Source organism: Topomyia yanbarensis, chromosome 3 (assembly GCF_030247195.1).
Source record: "Topomyia yanbarensis strain Yona2022 chromosome 3, ASM3024719v1, whole genome shotgun sequence".
NCBI classification, from domain to species: domain Eukaryota; kingdom Metazoa; phylum Arthropoda; class Insecta; order Diptera; family Culicidae; genus Topomyia; species Topomyia yanbarensis.
Genome location: NC_080672.1, coordinates 411366877 through 411389927, shown reverse-complemented (window position 1 = coordinate 411389927; position 23051 = coordinate 411366877). Strand labels below are relative to the sequence as shown.

The 23051-nt window shown below is 37.0% G+C and overlaps 1 protein-coding gene across 2 annotated transcripts in view; it reads right to left on the bottom strand.

The window, feature by feature from the left end:
• LOC131694042 (transcriptional coactivator yorkie) overlaps window positions 1-23051 on the bottom strand; it is a 148447-nt gene that overhangs the window by 5685 nt on the left and 119711 nt on the right. Inside the window, exons 3-6 of one of the 2 annotated variants that reach the window (XM_058982388.1) lie at window positions 7492-7692; window positions 6775-6875; window positions 6468-6618; window positions 6339-6403 (exon numbers count right to left, since the gene is read on the bottom strand). In XM_058982388.1, the coding sequence (XP_058838371.1) occupies window positions 6339-6403; window positions 6468-6618; window positions 6775-6875; window positions 7492-7692 (518 nt within the window). The remainder of the gene's footprint in view (window positions 1-6338; window positions 6404-6467; window positions 6619-6774; window positions 6876-7491; window positions 7693-23051) is intronic. The other variant, XM_058982389.1, reaches the window with a different exon arrangement.

The window sequence follows — 23051 nt, the reverse complement described above, 5'->3', positions numbered from 1 at the left end:
CCTTTTGAAAAGTTGCTCTTGAGTCAAAATAATCTTATTACCTGTGGAAAATATTTAGTCTTGCATGACGGTGAAACGTGTAAAGTTTCATTGGAATCCAAGATGGTTGGTCACGATTTTAAAGATTTTCGGACGGATCTTCGTGGAATTCCTCAAAACTGGTATCACGAACCTATGTGTACGCGCATCGTGTATGTACACGGCAAACATGTGCACGTATTTTGGTACGAAATAGCGTGTTTGAGTTCGTACACCAAGTGTGGGTTTAATATGAGCACAGAACCGGAGCGAACATTAATTACTGCGTGACACTGCATTTAAAAATTAGTCCAGCGAAATGCAGTATCTTCCTGGCATTTCAGTAAGAATTATCTTCTCAGCTTGTAATTGTTACATGAAACTCCTGTAGAAAGTATATGAAAACACATAGCCTTTACAGGGTGCAGTATTATACACAATTTAAGTGACAGACATGTAGTATTTATTTAGTATAGAAAATATTCACAAAATTTTTCACATAACTTTGAAGTGAATATTTTTTAAGTGTAGTTCAATGGACTCATATACGGCATTGTGAATTTCGTGAGGGTATTACATAATTGTATCGGTTGAAATTCAAGACGTTTTGCATTGCATGTTACATACGATGTATAGATTTAGTAGGAAACGTATCTCGCGGTTTGCGTTCAAAAACCTTTCGACGAGAATGAATGTTAAATTCAGATATTCAAAATTGTTTTGATAAGTTGGAGGTCACAGCAAAAAAAACTCCAACAGTTCTGTATTATAGATTATTTGCAGTTGCAGACTAATGGAATTCTTAAACGAGCCCTAGACAAAATTGGGACAGAAAAGGTTAAGCCGTTTCGATAATGTTTAGGAATAGTCAGGGCCGACGGATCATGTGGGTAGTATAGGTAGCTTTACCCACTCGAAAATAATCGAAGGGGTAATTACCCACTCGAAAGTTTAAGAATAAATGAAAACCTCAGATTAACCACGTATGTGTCTCTCGCACGAAATGCATGCATCTGAACTTCTCGATCAATAACAATTTAATTTTTTTCTGGTACCAATTTCGTTGCTTAATAATTCGAATTGTTTTAAAGCAGATGATAATAATTGGGATTTATTGGAAATTGTTTTTATATTGAGGGGAATACATTTTGAAACATCTACATCTTAAAACAATTCATTTAGACTAACGGATATAGACCGTATTAGGGAAAGTGGAGAGAAGACGGACAACAACGATAGAAACAAGAAGTTAACAGACTTATTTTTTTAAAATTAAATTTGACTTGCAACTTTTTAGTAAACGGAAGATCAATATCAGAACATCATGGACCGGATTATCGACTGATCCTCCTTGGATCCGCTAGGAGCTCTTTTGAGCATATCAACCAAAAGTCAAGAGCACATTACTAGTACATATCGGACTAGAACGAGGCCGAAATGATTCGTTTGACGGAGATCTGTCACTAGAACGCTAGGCTCACGACCTGATAACGTGTTTAATGTCGCGATAACCGTCACCAAAAGCGCAGAGATGGCTTTCCACGACGCTGGAGATCCGCATCCAATGTGTAGTGATTGGACATGACCCGAGATATAACCCGAATGAAGTCACGACCAGACAAAACATTGTTTCTCTCGATAATCCGTCGACGAATCGGTGCCAATAACCATGTTTTTCAGCCTTCGTCAGGTTTTTCTTTTGCGTTTTTAATGTCGCGTATATTCGGAAAAATTCGGGCGATCCAACGTACAAAAAGTGCTTGTAGGTCTTTTTCGCGTACTTCCTTTTTCGCTTGACTTTTAATCGCTGTGCCCAAACCTTGCACTCTTCCACCGGACGAATTTCTTGTTTTGAATCGATTGTGTTGGATATAGTGGACGTGTAGTCAATAGGGCCCCTTACACGCACAATAAAGGTGTCATTACTAGAATGGTATAAAAATTCCGTCATTACTCGCCCTACACGATCATTAAAAGTGAAATTACTGATCAGTAATGATATTACGAGCGTCTCGTGTAAGGGGCCCTAATGGGTACACTCTAATTGTAGTGAGGGCGAGTACAATGATGAATTTAACGAGCTTGGGCGCACTCTTGGAGTAAGAATTCGTGTTATTTCTACCGTATTCAATATGGTCATATTGAAATGGTTGCAACTATTATGCAGTAAGGTAGATCGGCAATCATCGTGAAGACCACCCCATGACATACCGTGAGAGTTGAAGACTTCTAGAACCAGTTGAGGTGCGAGTAGGGTTTTAGTGCAGTCTGGAAGGCTTCGGTGGAATGTATATGCAAGCAATGCATAAGCCTTTGCCTTTGATTCGTACTTGGCAAGCGACATCTTCAATATCTGGTTAATTTGGTTAAAGCAAAGGTTAATTTGATTAAAAGAATAGCACATTTCGATCCCAAAAAACGCTCCTCCGTAGTGTTTCCTCGATCCTGGCGAATATTGTACAAATTGTGGAAGTTAAGATCTACGTCGGAAGTTAACCAGGTTGTAAATCATACTAATAATTCAATTTTTTGGTCTTTTGACTTAAGTGCCAATACCTTATTTAGGACTGTTGGTATCCAACGAAGAAAAACGATCGGAAATGGTGAGTGAAGCTAAGCAATCATGTGAAAAAAACTCCCCCCAGAGGCGAGATTCGAAATCGCAACCTTTGAGACTCCGGCCCAATGCACCAACCCTTATGCTATCCCTGGGCCTTGGTATCTAGCGGGGACATTAAATAGATCAAATGTGTTGGGGTGATCAGCTGCCGTTGTGTGTGTACACTCTCGCTTTGCAGGCAGGGTACGATCACCGTCGCCAGTGAGATAATCATATGTTCTTTCTGGGATGTCACCATACCCAGGGATGGCATAAGGGTTAGTGCATTGGGCCGGAGTCTCAAAGGTTGCGAGTTCGAATCTCGCCTCTGGGGAGAATGTTTTTCACATGATTGCTTAGCTTCACTCACCATTTCCGATCGTTTTTCCCCGTTGGATACCACCAGTTGTAAATCATCTTCTGCAAACAGTGATCAAATCCGTGACTTCGATCGATGAATTAACCATTGAAGGATGCGATCGCTCAAGGAGGGCCATTTGGTAGAAAACTGCTTCAAAAGTGTTCTCATCGTTGAAGGTTTTTAATATCCTCTCTACGATATCATATATTTCATCTATCCGGTACTAGGTTGAATCTCGGCTGAAATATAGGTACACTTGGAGTAGTTGATGCCCATGTGGAAATTCCTGCTAGTTCCTAAGATTTCCGAGACTAGGAGCTACTTACTTTGGTTCTATAACAGCACGTGCTCGAGTTATTGTACTTGGAGACCCATCAAAGGACACTCTCAGACCTTTACGAGATGTTTCCTCAATGGCATTTTAGTGAACTAGGGTGCGAAGCAAATTAGCCATGACCGGTTATGCAGCTCTCTTTAGCATTTCTTTAGCGTTCTTTAAAAGAATGCTACAGTTTGTCCCCACATAATTTGCACGCGGGATATGTCGAGAGATCGTACAGAGTCTCTCCACAGTGGGATGACATGATTCTCTCCACATTTTCCACACCGTATCTTGTTTCTACGATGAATAACTGTATGGCCCAATTTTTTGCAACGACGGCAGTTCATGCTTCGCTGCACAAAAAGCGCACAGGTAGTCGAGCCCAGATCCAAAGAACAAAGTTTGGAAGAGCATACCCGACGAAAGGCCTGAAATGAGTCTGATGAAAAAAAAACCTTCTGTTCCTGTATTTCTCGATTTCTGCTGAATAAAATTGCAATCCACAATTTCCACTGACTAATGCAAATGATTCTTGGCGGAGCATACCCCATACTTCAGCAGTTCTCCGCAATTAGGGCCCCTGATTTAGATTACACCATCAATCTCTACCTCTCGGACGGGCATGTACACAAGATACTTCTTCGTACACGACCGAGTGTTGTTGAATTATCTTTGGTCCGGAAGTAGGCCATCCAGGGGTCGGTTGTATTAGTTGGATATAATTTGTACCGAAATGAAGACTTATATTATTTGTATGATACTATGTTACTATGTTTTAATTGCCGTAAGGTTCTACTGTATCGATTTTGTAGTTATATTATTTGTACCGAAATGAAGACTTATTTTTGCCATCGGGGTAATATTCAATTCGACCTTCATTGAGCCGAAGGGAATGCTGGAGATGCCTTCCTATTAGTTAACACTATCAAGCGGGCCGATTTAATTCGAACAAACGCATTGCTAATGATTTTATGTGTTTTTGATTGCGAAAATGCCACAAACTTTTTATAATACTACATGGACTCCCACTCTATGGTTAATGTACTACCCACTCGGGTGAAAAGTGTTACGGTAGATATTCGAATTATGAAGTTTACATGAGAACTGCGAATAGTAGCTTCTCATTATGATTCATTGTCGCATTAGGAGATGCTTTAAAGACGTGAAAAAAGAAAATAAATTTTCTCTTTTTTAGTACGAATTCCAAACAACAGAACAATATTCTAGTGTTGAGCGAACCAGTGCGCACTAGAGTGATTTTAAACAGTATAAGTTTTTCGCCATTCGGAAGATGAACCCAAGCTATCTTGATGTCTCATCAACGATGTATGAAGTATGTGGTTTGAACGTTAGCTATGACTCCGCGATTCTTGAAGTGAGAGACGTCTTGGAATGCTTGAGTCGAAGAAATGGTAGTTAAACAGAATCAGATGGCGTTTCCACGCCAACGTAATGATTGAGCATTTACTCGGGTTTGAAACCATTCTGTTTAGATCACACCACGTACTAAAGCTCTCTAGTTCACTCAGATGAAGCTTGTCCTCGGTTTTATCCCGCATTTGTCGAAAAATTTTCATGTCATAGGCGAATCACATGCGGGGCCCTTGTAATTTGATATTGACGTCATTAAAGTAGAGGAGGAATATTACTGGGCCGAGATGGCTTCCTTGTGGAATGCCGGATGTAGCGACTGAGGTGGTCGTGAGGCACCGGAATTTCGCCGGACTGGAGCAGCTGTTGAAACCTTTCTAGCGAGGCGCGAAGTTTGTTGGTTATTTTTGGATTACTTGGCCTTTAGTTCAGCACAGACGTCATCCGTTTTCCTAGCGATAACACACCCAAGCGAAAAAGCGATATCGCGAAAGCGAGCAAACTTTATCGGTTTGACACATTCATTGCATATCCAAAACAAATTTGAGTTTTCCGCAAGTTTTTTCAAGAACGGCTGGTTAAGTTGTTTCCCGCACTTCATATGCACTAGAATTTTGCAAAAGTTCATTGGCATCTTTACGCAGAAAATATATGTAGGGGGCGCTACATGCTTGGGGTGGATGTTTTGCGAATAAACTGTCAGATCAGTAGCAAATCTTTAAAAGTTTACGTAATTTTTGCATTTTTAAGAAAATTGGGCTTAGTTGTATAAAAAAATGAAAGTGAAGTGGAAGAAGAACTAATTTCCTTCAAGATGGTAATAGATTTATTATGCAAAACAGGGATAATATAGCATATTTTTAAATTTTTCTTTCTTAACCGGTATGAAACCACTTTGTACAAAGTTGTGTTTGTTCGAAATGAGAGCTAATTCTTGCAAAAAGTGAATTTATACTAACTATGCTTTGATTGATTGGTTAGATATTCTTATCTCGGGCGGTTATGAACCCTAACCTAGAAGCACAATATGCACATTTTCGAAGATTTCTTATGTTTAATTTGAGTGTATCTACTAAAAACTATTATCATTGACTTCCAAATTGCTTTTCTTCCCCTCTGAGTCCATTATGTACTATAATTGATGCGTATTTACGGAAAAACATTAAAAAATTACATCAAATTACTTATCGTAGATATGAAAAACGCACAAACATCCACCTTATCTTGTTTATGCTATTAATCTGTAGATGTCGCAGCAGGTAATTCAGCTTTGCAGCAAAATGCCAATACATTCTATGAAGTCGTCATCCGATTTGACAGTTTTCGCACAGTGATCGAATGCAGTTGCCATAACGTGTGCCGATCTGAGAATACAGACTATGACATATAGATGGCGTTGCGCTCGGTGGAAAATTTTGGTGGTTAATTGCGTTCTTTGCTAGTTTCATAAGAGCAAACATGAGACACTTTTACACTGCATAATGACGTTAAACACAAAATTCTCTGTCGTTTGATACGATAAACAACGATAAAACTTCACAAATCTTGTCAAAAATTGAAAATAGCTGGACTGATTGATGTAAATAACTAATCGATAAGAATACGCTGAACCGAAAAAGCATCTCAATTGTTTTTGTACAATAATGGTATAATAAATGAAGACTCACCATAAACTCATCGGGCGTTTCCAAATTGTCCCCAAATGCGATTGTGTCCATCGTGTTGTCGGTCACTGGAAAATAATGAAAAAATCATTAATTTTTACTCCCAAGGCTCATCGTCTTCAGATAACTCACTGCTAAGTCCATCCATGCTGTCGTCTATGCTGGAGAGGAAGTCGGGCGTGTGTGGCATCGATTGCGATATCGAAGATTCGCTCAGACCACTGTCGGCAGACTCCTGGCGCGAGTGATCCGTCAGTCCGGATAGGAACGGGTCTTCACCCATCTGGCGATTAAAGCAGAACAATTATCACAATTAACTCTACACATGGAAGGTTCACATTTATCCTAACGATCGTGTGTCAACAAGAAAGTTTTACAATCAGCCTCACACATCAGTCAGGATAGATGTTCGATCGAAGTACTAACGCTTGCTACTTACATGTGACTTGATTTCTTGCTGTCGTTTCCTGAGGCGTTCGCGTTCCAGCTGCAGGTTGTACAATCGAACCGTTTGCTCTTGTACTGCCCAATCTTGGTTTGCTGTAATAATTGCATTTTTTTTGGTTTTAGAAACAAAGAGAAATTCCAATTAGTGAGAGTCGTTCTGCGGCTTAAATATAGATGTTTTTTTTCTAATCTACAGATCGCACACTAGCGCCAGTTGTCGGTTTTACTACGTTAAAAGTAAGTCAGCAAATAGATAGGTCAAGTGACACAATACGTTTATATGTAGGTAAGCCCACCGGGAACAATGCCGAAGAGGATTGTGAAGTGCTTTACTACGTCTCTATGTAAAATGGTAATGATAGGAAGCCCTACAGAGCTGTCAAGTTTGCTGTTCGAACTACATATCTATAGAGGTAGATTGCTTGAATGAGGAAAGTGCAGTTAGCTTGGTTACGGGGTTAGTCAAATAATGCTGTACCAGAGAGCGTTAGCCGTGTAAAAACAAAAGAATAGTATTTCGTAATGCTTTCTAAATGGTAAATTTCAGACTCTTCGCATCGAATGTTCGGATGTTGGCCACACATCTCTGCCGGGGGATTTCCGCAGCGGGATCTACGCACACACACACACGGGAATGGGTAGTGTAAAGTCTGTGTTCTTGCTCTCTAACAGAGTATCAATCTGGGAAGCAAAAATTGACAACACGTACACAAACGGGGATCCCTCCAGGTGGTCGTCCGTGTCGCGTGGTTGATGTAGTACCGTTCGCCTTTGCTCGTGATGCCTTCCTCCCAGCCGTCGGGCAAGGGACCGAGGTTGACGTTGCTGCTGGTCAGCATCGCTACGCTGGGTGCCGGTGCCGGCGGGGCTGCCGCGTCGTTCGACATTTCGATCGAATCTGAAAATACCACTGAAAAAGACAGTAGAAAATAAGATTCTTCGCTGGATCGGTTAGTCAGTGAAGGGTGGGGCGGATCGATTCTGGCGGGAAAGTGCAAAGAAGGGGGTACAAATGACCTATGCTTTCATGATTGGAACGGTAGTTAGTGTTCTGCTAGTTGATATATACAAAAGATCAAGTAAAATACTATGAAAAAATACAAACTCTATTATTTTAAGGTGAACGCGTACATATATTTTACAATCAAACTGACTGCAAAAAGCTAAACATAGATCCCGACAGTTCAACTACCGGCGGTACTCACAATTCAATACACTGAGGATTATGTTTTAACTAGTAACTCATAGAGGCAAATTCCTGAAAATCGCATCAGAATCTCCCAATTTCAGAAGATAAAATAAAAACTTCAGGGGAAGCCCCGATCGACACTCGCACCTCAGTGACTCAATCATATGCGGGCAGATTACAAATATAAATGCTGCGTGTCCGTTTCAATCATACGTCACTCAAATATCAAACGAGCAACATCACGGCTCTATCGTCCGGACGGTACAATCGATCGTGTACATGCGAAGTTCCCATTCGAACAGCGTCATGAAGAGCGCACGATAAACTTTGCACACACTTGGGTTTGATTTACGATAAAAAACTCACTTTTAAAGTTCACATTGAAGAAATCCAAACAAAATGCAACAAATATATAAAATGTTTATACCCTCCTATAAATAGGAATTCTAGGCTCTGCCTAAAGAACAAACTATTAATTTATAAACAAATATTTAGACCGGCATTGCTATATGCAGTGCCAATCTGGGTAAGTTGTTGTGCTACTAGGAAGAAAACGCCTCAAAGGATTCAGAATAAAATTCTGAAAATGATTTTAAAGCGTCCTCCTTTAGCACAAATGAGTTGCACAGACTCGCAAACATAGAAACACTAGAAATTATGACGAACACTATTATAAGCAACTTCCGACAAAAATCGTTGCAATCTTCAATTGCAACGATTAGCTCTCTTTATAGTTTATAAGTTAGTTTATAAGATTTGTTTAGCTCCTTATTCACAAGACAAGTAAGTTTTAAACATCCTACTGAAAAAAATACACAAAGCAATATAACCAAATAGAAAGTAATATATATATAAAAAAACTTTGTACACGACAAGGGAATGGGAGCAAGTTTTACACGGTTTAACCAAAGACTTGGTTTAACTGTGTGCGAGTTAATGCTACCACTGTCAAAAATCAATGGCGTCTACTATTGATTTTCGGCAATGGAGGTATTTTTTTCACCAAAAACGTGAGAAAAATTATTCATGCGAAAAAGGTGAAGCGTACAGCAACGATGTCTTCTAGGATGTTTTATGATAATTCAAGACCTTCATTTTGATGATATAGTCACAGTGATTAATCCTCCTTGAAGTGCGATATTTGCTACAACTGTTTTCAAAGTATGAAAAACAAGATGAAGTCTTCAGAAATGTTAAAGAGTTTGTTTTTGTGAACACCTTTACTGAAGACCAAAAATCTCTATAGTACACTAGAAGTTATTGACGTTTTTTTGTGAATGACCCTCAAAAAGTTTGTTTCGACATTAACTTCTTAAGTATCGTAGATAAAGCTTCAGCAAGTTCTAGAAACTTGTTCGTCTTATCAAGACACATATCTTTCCAGAAAAGATCATCATTCTATCTCTTGCGACTTATAAGTTATTGGGTAATTTTTAGTAAAATTTTGAACAGACAGAAACAATTAGAAATAACAAAACTATAAAACTCAATAGAGTTTACTTGTCTCTTATTGTCTCCAGTAGAGTTATAGACGATTTGAGAAAACTATTGTTTTTAAAAGAAAAATTATACGTTAATTAAAATTGTATATTTTGATGATTTAAATAACTTCGTAGAATATATGAAATATATGGAATGATAATTGAAAAGATGTTTGACAAAATATTTTTGGGGGCATCCAAATATAACAAGCTATAACTTCTTGAGCATTTAAAGAAGATATTTCGTGTATTCAGCAAAGATATTCGTAAAAGCAATCTCCTTAACTTTTCCAAATACGTTAGTTCATTTCTTTTACCAAAAAAAGATGGGTGGGTAATGTCAGAGACATAACCGGAGTGAAGTAGAATACATTTTAGGCTGTTAATACTAATGCTACAATTTTGACTATCTTCTGGTAGGTTGTATTAAAACCAGTTATTTTGTTATTTCTAATGGAAACACCGAGATATCGGTACACGTACATAAAAATCTAAAATATTCAAACATATGTATCCTCATATGGTAACCCGGAAAAGAGCATTTAATGAGATTGAAACAGTTCATTTGGCCACAGCAGAAAATCGGATATACTTGTACCATTATTTCGATATATTTATTAGAAATACCAAAATAACTTATTTTAATAAAACCTTTCAGAAATTAGTAAAAATTGCAGCATTCGTATTAAAAGCCTAAAGTGTATGCTACTTCATTTCGGTTATGCCTCTGACATTATCTACACAGAAAAAAAATATTTTGTAATTTTAAGTTTACTTTCATGCACATATTTGGAGCATGTATATAAATGTAAAATTAAGTTCCACCAAATATCCACACGACTTGTCGTGCTTTCTTCAACGAATTTTATTATAATTCTACACGTGGATTGAAAATTACAAACAATTTCAAACGGAAAACCGATGCACTTCAATGTATTTTTACACGCTTATTACTGTGACATGAATGACATGTAATATTACACGAATGAAAGTGTAAAATTTTATGTTTTTTGATGCTCCAATTGAGTGCATTGATTTTAACGTAATTTTCAATCAAAGTTTTGATTCAATCTTTGTATGTTTACATACGTATTGATTTACATGTCGTTTAAATTTCATTATTTTTTGTATCCTTTTAATCTAAAATTAAAAAAATTGTTGTGAAAACCTAATAATTGCATAACCTAAGGCGATTTAAAGATACACTTTTGTGAAATCCCGATGGAAAGCAAAATTAAGTGTTTGTCCAACGAGCGTTGTTGTAGTGAATTATGGCCCCTTGTTGTGGTGAAGCTTTCCCCCCGCACAAGTACATTTTGCCCTGCCCATTTTTCAAAGTGTAATTTATAATGATTTTGAAACATTGCATGTTTTTGCAAAGCGTTTTGATTGCGATTACAGGAGAAAATGTTGGTTAAAAGATATCATTAAATAAATTCTCCTGATTAATGTTCTATAGCTAAGTTTTGATAAAATATCCTTAGAAGACGCGTTTTACCCCCTCTTTTCCTAAATAATAATAAGCTCAAACCTTAACCAAGCAGATTTCTTAGAGTGAAATTTTGGCAATAACCCTGCATTCTGCAATTGTCACGTATGATAATCGATAACGAATGCAGTACCAGGACATTACTTTAATGGAGCTTTTCACTTGTCGAGCCGCGATATTCGCAAACAAAAAAGGTAGAATGCACAATGCGTCATTTGGCCGCATATATAATAAGCCGGTCCTAATATGGATGCAAAAGTCCCGTCATGCATCAACCTGTTATACAATTAGTCTGGTTTTACGAATATTTATTTCACTGAGTTTATAGCATGATGATATGTAAAACTTTTTCCAAGTTTGCCTCGAGGACCCGGGTAGTGCAAAAATGCTCTATAAACTTGTAAATAAGCTTTACGAAGTAACTCTTATCAAATCATCAATATAAAATCATAATATCAGCATTCAATAAGCCAACACCGCACAGTGGGACCAATCCAAAAAAGGAGGGACAAAACCTATTTGAGGCCTTAGATGTCATTTTAGAGCCAACATTTCTTCGTAGGATATGTTCACAATATTATTCTGCAACTTTTTAAATAGAATATTTTGTTGTTGGACTAAAGTAGAGTACCCGAGCAAAAAAAATTTTTCAAAAAATTGTTTTAGAGGGTCGATGTCTTCGACAAAGTTGTAGAATATTATGTTTTGAATAACTTCTTCTAAGATACCACAGACATCAGACCTCATATTTGAGGCAAAATTGTTGTTTTTTGAAAATATGACCAAAAAATCAGTTTTTCGACTTTTCCATGCTATAAACCTTAATTGATTAATTTAATATGTTCTACAAACTTGCAGGTAACACTAAAATACAACTTTTTGTTGAAGTCACTAATAACCTAAAATCAATATTTTGGTTTCTAAAACTATTTTTCATATAAATTTACTCTATTTTCATCAAAGATTTCTGTTTTTAGGTGCACTTTTGTGCAGCCAAAATTTGGCTATTCCGATACTCTATTATTCGTAGAATAAAATTAATACTACATAGAAACAGGATATAGTTGGACGCGTTGTTTGGGTAACCATTCATGTACGACGGTCCATAACAAAAAATGTGTTTATATTATTTTTAATTTATATACATTATTAGCTATTAACAAAATCTTATATTTTGTACGCACTTACAAGCATATAGAATATATTGAGTTGATCAATTACGGTTACAATATGAAAAAGTGAAAAATAATATAAATTTTGAATTTAAACTACCAAAGAACGATTTCGGCTCAAAAAATAAATAAATGGTATTTTCAACAAAATTATTCTAAATACAATATTTGACAACTTTGCTGAAGACCTTAACCATTTAAAGAAAATTTGATTTTTTTAGTTCGGGATTTCTACTTTAGTTTAACCAATAAGATTAGTTCTACAAATTCATAAAAGTAGAACAATACCTATTTGAGGCCTTAGATATTATAGAATCTAAGTGTGTGGAAAAATATTCACAACATAATTGAATCATTTCTATTTTTTTAGATGGTTGAGGACTTCAGCAAAGTTGTCAAATATTGTATTTGGAACAATTTTGTTTATTCTATTGTTGTAGATTTATTTTTTAAGCTGAAATTGTTGTTCTTTGGACTGCCAAACTGTTAAATTCAAAATTTAAATTATTTTTTCACTTTTCCATATTGTAACCGTAATTGATCAACTCAATATGTTCTACATGCTTGTAAGTGCGTGCAAAATATAAGATTTTGTTAATAGCTAATAATGTATATAAATTAAAAATAAAATAAACAGATTTAATGTTATAAACCGGCGTACATGAAAGGTCACCCAAACAACGCGTCCAACTATATCCTGTTTCTATGTAGTATTAATTTTATTCTACGAATAATAGAGTATCGGAATAGCCAAATTTTGGCTGTACAAAAGTGCACTTAAAAACAGAAATCTTTGATGAAAATAGAGTAAATTTATATGAAAAATAGTTTTAGGAGCCAAAATATTGATTTTAGGTTATTAGTTACTTCAACAAAAAGTTGTATTTTAGTGTTACCTGCAAGTTTGTAGAACATATTAAATTAATCAATTAAGGTTTATAGCATGGAAATATCGAAAAACTGATTTTTTGATCATATTTTCAAAAAAACAACAATTTTGACTCAAATATGAGGTCTGATGTCTGTGGTATCTTAGAAGAAGTTATTCAAAACACAATATTCTACAACTTTGTCGAAGACATCGACCCTCCAAAACAATTTTTTGAAAAAAAATTTTTGCTCGGGTACTCTACTTTAGTCCAACAACAAAATATTCTATTTAAAAAGTTGCAGAATAATATTGTGAACATATCCTACGAAGAAATGTTGGCTCTAAAATGACATCTAAGGCCTCAAATAGGTTTTGTCCCACCTTTTTTAGATTGGTCCCACTGTGCACCGTCTCCTTTACACAACGAAACAACCAGTGTTGATAAAATCGTCAGTCGCACCCGCACTACCGCTTGCCAGAGGAAACATACAAATTCACCACGGTGCGGTGCACTCTGGAACGCGCGCCGTGATGAATTTATCTGAACACGCACCTTATGCCACATATATTTTAAAAGGCAAAAGAGCGCGATTCTCTCGCAACAAACCAAACCATCGCCGATCCATTGTTTTAGCTCCGAAAGAAACTGTTTATGCAAGAAACTAGCACGTCACTACACCAGTGCATCATTGAAATGAACTGGTATTAGTGCCTGGTGGCAGTCATGGGATTTATTACCTACCACCGAAGAATGCGAGCTGATACGAAACGCAGCAGCTGCTACGCCTACAACGTCAGAACACAAAATAACGATTTTTACTTATGTTCCCCCTTTTTATGCGTATCGAGGTTCACTTTCCGTTATTTTTAGTAATTGTACATTTTACGGAATTGGATACAAAATTGTTGTACATATTTCCAATTGGATAGCGCAATAACCTTATTGTTTCATTCGGTACAACGGCAGATATTCATGTTCAAAAAATCGGGTCAAATTCCGGCATAAAATTTTGGAAGTATTCTACTTCTAAAATCCTGCCCGCCATAGGACGCTCTCGGCTCGAGATGCGCACCATAGGTAGAAACCTTTTCTTGACATTATGCACGTTCCCGGAATGCTTCGCCTTCCACTCTACAAACAGGTCTCGAGAACGTATTTCACGGCTTTATCTGTAGAGGGCACCGCTGCTGCTGCGGCTGAACCGCTACAATATCGGAATAGTTAGTATTCCGGTGCTTTCCAGGCAAGCCTGTAACGAGCGCATGTTTTGTCTCTCGTAAACATGCCGAATTTGTTGAAAAAGGGCTCTCGTGGCAGTAAAAGGCGCAGTAGGCGACGCTTATTGAAGGCATCCATGGGGAATTAACTTACCACCGAAACCGACACCGATAATGTGAGCACGTCCGCGAAGAAGTTGAAAACTGCGAGTTACACATTGAACTGGACCAGGATATCAGTTATATGATTTACAACTTCGTCACTATCTTCAGCTGCTAAACCTTCCGGAAGTCGCGCAAATGCCTCACTGAACGAGCAGCCGCAGCTGCTCTAAGACGATTTCACTAGATTTTCAGAGCAGCGTGCACTCAGTGCACTAGCGCGACTTCCGGAAGGATAAGTGAATGCTTAGCTTGCAAGTCCTGCGACGGAGACGTGAAGACTATGAACGCACCGGGAGTTGCTGTTTTAGATGTGAAGCAGCTCATTTCGCTCGGACCTTTGATAATCAATGTCTGCAAGCTTCCGAACGCTGGGTGTCCGGCTGTGCGAGGATGGTTTATCTGAAGAAGAAAAGTCGAGCCATTTCTCTCCAGGAGCAATTCGAGGTGGAGAAATGAGTGTTATACGCACCTGACAGCTGCAGAAAACGGGGAAAACGAAAACTTTTGGTCAAAATACTCGGTTTTTAGTCCGCCATATTGGAATCACTTGATTTTGATATATATTAACTCAAATTCGTGTTTATAAACCACAAATCTTGTTTTTCTCGATTTGGCTGAAATACCATTTATTTTTTTGGTAGGGGTCCGCCATATTGGAGCGGCCATTTAGATTTTCGAAAAACTGGCTCCAGATTCGTAATCAGCGATGTTCAAAGCCTATAATTCCATGTAATTGTTACAAAATATTGACATTCTACCACGAATAATTCATCGAAAGTGTTCACAAAACTTTAAACGCGTTTATCTCAAAATATGATTTTTCAAAACTGCGTACAATTTTAGTTGAAAACGGTTCAATTTAAAAACTTGATCTTTTGACCTCTCGAAAAACAAACCTTTTTCATTGGACGAATGACCTATAATATATACAAATTCGTTGTATTTACTATTTTTAATGAAGCTCTTAAGTGGAAAAAATGGCTAAAAATCGGTCTCAAAGTTACGTCCATTACGTCAAATTCGAAGCTTTTTACCCGTTCTTACTTTAGAGTATTATTATTACCTTTGTGTTTCAGATCGAAGCAGAAGGCTGTACGCAATTTTGGAAATCCACGCACCTAACCTTAGACAGAACGTCACCACAGGCGCCATTTTGTATTTCTCTCGTTATTTTGGGTACCGTAAACCTTTGACTTTGATCATCGGGGTGACTTTGATCACTTGAAACTTTTTTCGTAGATCGCTTATTAAACCAGAATAGTCTACCGAATCATTTTAGTTTGAAATGATTTTTACTCTAAACTTATGAAATACTGGTTTGTTATACTTTTTGAGTATTTTGTTCGGTTTTTGGGTACAAAAACCACAAAAAACCGAAATTTGACTTTGCCTTATTTTTACAAAGCTTCATAAAGTGTCTATTTTTTATAAAACAACTAAATCTCAGATTTGAGCAAGAGTAACAAATTACAAGCGAGATTTTATTTTCCTTTAGAGTGGGATGTACCAAATTTACTTTTAAGAGTTTGTTTATTTTAAATGCAAATTTTTGTGAAACTAGTTGGCAATTATTTCAAATTTTTTAAGCTAAAACTCGGAACTATTTTTTATTGTTCAATATTCCAACGTGTTAAAATGGATGAAACATTTTGTACATTAATAAAGCACTGAAATAAAACAATTTTAGCAGTTCTAAACGTTTTCAAAATCTTTTATTCTAGTCGGACACAAATTATACGAATTTTGGTTACTCGAATTTTACAGTACATTGAATACTTTGTATAATACCAATTAACATCTATTTAACAATGAGTATCTTTTCAGAATTAGTTTAAACAAACATTTGAATGAAAAACATTGACATCAATAACTTAATGTGGGTGAACATGTAGGTTATCAAAGTCACCCCGGAATACGAAAACGGACATCAACTTGAAATAATTTTTGGAAAAATAGCTGTAAACGGACAATTTTAGGTAAAACCATCCAATCTTATTCTCCTTACATCAGTACATGGTTTAAAAATATTAAACTTGAAAAAAATGTGTTGCGTCTAAAAATATGCAATGATTGCTTCGAAAAGTGATCAATGTCACCCCGGTTTACGGTAAGTTGTCCAAAAACAAGCGGAATAGGTTGCGTTTCACAACAACCCTTTTGTTCGAATATTTTTAAATATTTTAGATTACGATGTACGTGTACCTTCATATATTTCAATATTTCCATTAGAAAAGCAGAAATCTGGTTTTAACATAACCTTTCAGAATAGAGTAAAAATTGCAGTATTCGTATTAACAGCTTAAAGTGTATTCTACTTTACTTCGGTTATGTCTCTGACATTACCAACTCATCTTTTCTAAGAGTAGGTATTTTATATTCTAGACAAATTGCAGAACTTGAAAATGATAACGATCTATTTATAGCAATAAAAATTTTCGTGTCTTGGGGAACATCCACAACAACAAATCAACCACAGAAGGCGTGAGTCCAAATCAACAACATAAATAAAGGGACTGCAAACTAAACCAGCGGCATTTATGAATGAACGCAATTCCGGTTTGTTTACTCTTTGATAGTACCGTCAAAATCAAATAAACAAAAAAAAATACGCTTGCTTTGGTCGTATCGTACGCGGGTCCACGAAGAATCAGGCTTGATTGGCCGTACCAAAAAGGTTTGATATTTTCATGAATGAAACCGAACGACGCGGCGACGAGGCGCCCGTGAAAGCGGATGCTTACACTATAATACCGATCAGCGATAGCAGAGTGCTGCGGCGAGAGTTCTAATAAACAAACAAAACGCGCACTTCGATGTTCGAAGCCCTCCTGCCAAACCAACCGGCGTTGTCGTATCCCGGTTCGATTCGTTCGATGACTAACAACATCCACTTGTGAGGGTAATGTGTTATCTGCCGACCGCTCTAAGTCTTTTAAACACATTTGTTTGGAATAATAAACTGATAATCGGGGTACTGTCCGGTGCGAGTAGGTTTTCATTATACCGCTGAAAACATTGCGAGATAGTAGGGCAATCAGCATACTTCCGGCTTTGATGTCGTCACTGGACAACTTAGATTGAATCGTTGAATATGACATCGATCCAATAACAGTTGCTCTAATTATTACCAAATAAAATCTAAAATATCAAACAGGTCGATTCGATTTGACGCCCTAATCGAAGTCATTTTTCACACTTTTTTTCGACTCGGATTGGCGTCGGATGTGTGCTACTGATAACCGACACTTTCTTCCAATGATGATCCCCTAGGCTGTAATCTATAATCGCGAAAATAAAGACTACGATTAGTGGTGAAGACATTAACCTATTCTTTGAATTCATAAATCTGGGAGGGTTCAATTGTTCTTTTTCCACAGAAAAGGACTCACCTGTTTCGAAAATCAATTGTATGTTTTTATCAGTTGAATCGGTACAGTGTGCGTCACTAGACTGGAAACAGTTGGAGGCAGGTTTGTAATCGATTTAAAACTCGTCGGCTGAGGGAACCTGTTGCAGCTAAGTGAGGTTCGTACCTAACCTGTCTGGCTTCTTATCAGTATTTAGGCGTTTTCACTGAATCTGGTGGTACATGTACAGGAGGCAAAGTTTTGGTCATATAAGTCAACTGTCGTTTTATTCGACATCCAAACAGGCTGCGAATTCTATAGAAATAGAAGGTCAACATTTGGTAAAGAGATAATAGTTCCAAGACTTTCGGTGAAATTGCTGGTAGAAAAAAGCTAGATTCAGACTTAGAATGGTGTGCATCGGAGCAAGCACTCTGTGTAGTAACATGGGAATGAATGCGCGACTGATTTGTATGATCTTGCACATTCTTCTCTATTAGCATAGATCCAGAAAAGTTCGATTTAACTCTTACTCTAGTGCTTTTTAACCTAGTCAGTGTTTAAGAAGCCTACTCGAAACCATCGTTTATCACAGTGGAAAAAATCCAACAAAAAAGGCAATAAATTGGAAGCTGCTGAAAAAGTATCGCAATATACATGCCAAAAGTTGCGAATTTTTTTAGGTTATAAAATGCAATCAAATTTGTTCACCGCACGCAACTGTGACCGGAGATATGGAGCTTTAAAGATCCGGAATATTACCGGTTTTCTTCAAATCTGAGGCCTAATTCGGAAGCCGCTGTAAAAGTACAAATAATTATACCCTTAAAGTTGTGGAAAACTCCAGCGATCAAAATGCAATCAAATTTGTTCACCGCACGTACTTGTGACCGGAGACATGGGGCTTTGAAGATCTGGAACATTACCGGTTTTCATCAAATCTGAGGTCTAATGAAGAAGCCGCAGTAATAGTACAAAGAATTATATCATTAAAGCTACTGAAAACTCTAGCGATCAAGATGCAATCAAATTTGTTCAATTTGTAATCCTTTGTGCTTTTTCAGCGGCTTCTGAATTAGGCCTGAGAATTGATGAATACCGGTAATGTTCCGGCTTTTCAAAGCTTCATATCTCCGGTCACAAGTGCGTGCGGCGAACAAATTTGATTGTATCTCCATTGCTAGAGCTTTCCGCTACTTTGAGTATATAAATCTTTGAACTTTTTCAGCGGCTTCTGAATTAGGCCTCAGATTTGATGAATACCGGTAATGTTCCGGATCTTCAAAGCCCCATATCTCCGGTCACAAGTGCGTGCGGTGAACAAATTTGATTGCATCTTGATCGCTAGAGCTTTATGCAACTTAGAGAGTACAATTCTTTGAACTTTTTCAGCGGCTTCTGAATTAGGGCTCAGATTTGATGAATACCGGTAATGTTCCGGATTTTCAAAGCCCCATATCTCCGGTCGCAAGTGCGTGCGGTGAGCAAATTTGATTGTATTTTATTTCCTAAAAAATTCTGCATCTTTTGGTGTATATATTGTCATACTTTTTCAGCGGCTTCCAATTAATTGCCTTTTTTGTCGGATTTCTTCCACTGTGCAGCGTCTTACTCAGACAACACTATGTGCTTATGAGATTCAGATTGTTGCATGCCAATTCTGTCTGCGGAAAAGCCTGTGCGAAATCAACCGAAAGCAATAGTATTGCGACAACTAAATCACACCAATTTTCTGGTGCTAAGTCAGTGCAGATACTGATGCGACGAAGTTGAAATGCAAGCTATGACTTGTAAGCTTATAGGTCTATGTTAAGAAGAGGAAGTAAAAACTTACTACCTTAATATTTTTTTTCGTAATATCGATAGGCCGTTTGTAAAAGGTGTAGCTAGTGTTCTGGCAAAAATATTGGATCGATATTTTTTTCAAGGAATTTTTTTCTTGGTGTCACGTCTGTTTATCTGTGAAATATCTTTGAGAACCCTCATAAACCGCTTACCTTGGAAAATTCGCAAAAAACCACAAAGCTTGCAAAATCCGCAAAAAAACACAAAGCTTGCAAAATACGCATAAAAAACGTACAAAAATGACTGCAGTGATACAAGCAATATCGGCTACATTCCTGTTAGTAATAAACAAGGATGGAATAGAGAAAGGGAAAATATAAGTCTTTTTTCACAGTTTGAACAATATTTGAATAAATACAATATAAGTACCCATTGTCGACTATATGGAGATCAAGTTGCATATTTACCAAATTTTTGGATTAAATCAAATAATAAATCATCCAAATTCTCAGCAAGCGGCTGCCCAGAATTGAATGATGACGCTTTTGGTACATTTTCTAACAACTTTCTCCTTCCCGTGATAGCAGTGACATGTATCGCACTGTCCTACCTTCTCTAGAAGGTCTGCATGTGAATGTGACAGGAGCCAGTAAGATTGCTAATGTGAGTAAGCATGTTATTTTCAAACATGTTGTTTCGAAAAAAAACCTGCAACCGCAATCGGTTCTGGTCAATAACAAAGTAGCGGCTCAAGGCCGTTCTCCTATGCGTATTCTTATGAATAATACTCATTACCGAAAGTATTCAAGATGGATAGCTACTCCCAGGCTCTCCTGGAGGTTTAGTCTATTTGTAGAAGTTTTATTGCATTATACAACGCATATTTTGAAAAAAAAAATTTTGTTGGTGAAAAAGTTGTTATGAATTAACTTTTCAAAGAACATCGTTTAGATATTACATGGGTGCGTTTCGGCTTCGCCTCATCAGAAACCGACACTAACTTTATGTCGGAATAGATTAGCGCACCCATGTAATAAGTAAGGATTTGTGCCCTTCAAGTGCAAAGACTGGTTTTACCAAAAAAAAATTTCCCCCTGGTGAGAAATTTTGGTGTTTAACCAATTTTCCTCCTTAGGGTGAAATATAGCATAGATCATTTAGATAGTTATATTCGGCAGTAAAGTGGTTGAGAATGCTTTTAGAAACAACTCTGCTGAAGACACGAGACCTCTATGTATAGGGGAGACCGAGGACTTTTTGTTTATGTTAGATAAAGCGACAAAAACTGCCATTTGATGATTTGATTATTTTTAAATTTCTTACTTCTGTTTGTGCTTTATCAAATTACATCATAATAACTGGTACAAATCAATAACATAGCATCGATATATTGATTTTTGTAACAGTGTTCTCTTTGTTTCAACTCTCATCTTACCGAGGTAAGTTGAAACAGCAATGAATGTGAGTTGAAACAAGTAACCAGTTACTTTAAATATTATCAAAACGTTTTCTAAAGAATCAAATGTTACAATTGTGTCATTTTTATTCGTTCACACTAAGATAATTCCTTAAAATGACATGCATTCTTATCATTATTTTTCACAGTGTATATCTATGTAAAAACTGACACTTGTTTTTACAAGTAATGTTAGATTTTGGTTACCAATGGAGGATTTTTTGCACTTATCCCAACAGTAATAACAGTAAACTAACCTACTAATTAACTATAACTGTAAAATCAAGAAATTTGATGCCCATTTTTCATATATTTAGTTATGTATTATATTCCAACCACTTCCCCTAGAACATTCTACATTGATTAAAATTGTTTATATGACCAGTGATACTATTTATGACTAAAAGTGATACGGGTTTATGAAAATATGTAATTTGATATCCATGTTGGTAGTATTTAGTTAGTTTTGGATTATGGTCACTTCGCTCCAAGCTTCAGAAGCTGATAGGAGTAAACAATTAGAACAAATGCATATTCCGTTTAAATGACCTTGATCTATTAAATTGAGAACGTTGATCACTGTCAATTCAGGAAAGAAGAATCTTGATTATTATTATTTGTTCAGGAACGTTAATGTGATTATAGCATTACCATAAGACTAGAGGTTCATCGACGAGGAGAGTTGAAACATGGTGTTTCAACTCTCCTAGGTCGAGAAGTAAAGCTTGATCCACAATTTACAATTTATACATCGCAAAGTTAGAAAGAAACGCATACAATTCATAAATGTTAACGCTTAGACTACATAATAGTGATATTTTCATGATCGAACATCACTTAATATCCCATTTATACCAATTTAAAGAAAATAATATTGTTTTATCCCTAACGGTACTGTTTCGCTAGTAATGGGCACTGGTTCAACTCCCCTCTGTTTCAAATCTCCTCGGTTTCCCATACAGTATAACGACTCATAGACCATCATTTTTTAATCTAATTTTCTTCAATACTACTTTTTATTATATGTTTCAGGGACTCATAAAAATGTTATAGTTCGGTACGATAAAAATGTGTATTTTATTGTGCTAAACAGCTTTGCAGAAGGCCAATCGAATGCGGGAGATATCCTAAACAATAATATTAGAATAAACTTGCTGTAAAGGGTATTTATTTTTTGACAGTGGTCCATTGGACTTGGAAGGGTACTTGGAAGGGAACGGAAAATGTCACCTACTGAAACACTGCTAAGGCTAGTTGCAACGAGTCGTGAATCTGATGTTCGATGATCGCAATTAAATGTTTGCGTGTCTGACCAGAGTTGTACTACGGCGCAGGACTCGAGCGTTTGTATGTTAACGGGGTTATCGCGTGGGCGTGTCGCGTATATAAATTCGTTTACAGAAACCGTGTATAACCACTTACATATTCGCGTGAGCTTGTGAATGTTCGATTTTTATTGTCGAGTGTACGGTTCAGCACTAGAAGATACAGGTCATCGTATCATTAGAGTATCCGGCAGTAGTGTATATGAGTTTGTTTTGTGAAACGAAGATTGAAGGCATGGACTTAAGCCAAATCTACACCTTTCCAATCCGATTCAGTGACGGTTCAGCACCGTGCACCAATGCCAATATTCTTCCATATATTTTAAATACGAGCATTCACACATGTCCGGCGCTGTGCCGTGCCGGATAAGTGTGAATGTTCCTATTTTAAGTTTATGAAAGAATATTGGTGTTCGTGCACGGTACTGAGCCGGCACTGAAACGGATCGGATAGGTGTGAATAGTGCTTTAAGCCTTGGAATTAAAGGTAAAGGATTCCGGACGTGACCGGTTCATGATCGCGTTGGCACGGGCATTGGTACAATCGCACTCAAGGGGTTATATACAAAGTTAAGGGGAAGAAGGAGCTAAGTTCGTGATTTTTTAAGGGTTTACTGCAAATTTTATTTGAAAACACAAAACAATTTGTTATTAGTACTATCGCAGAAGAAAAATTAAATTTAAAATTGTCAGAGTAATGAAACCCAAAGTGCGTTTATTTTGCAGAGACTTTGGCAGGAACACTCTCAAAGGCGAACCACTTAACTGAAA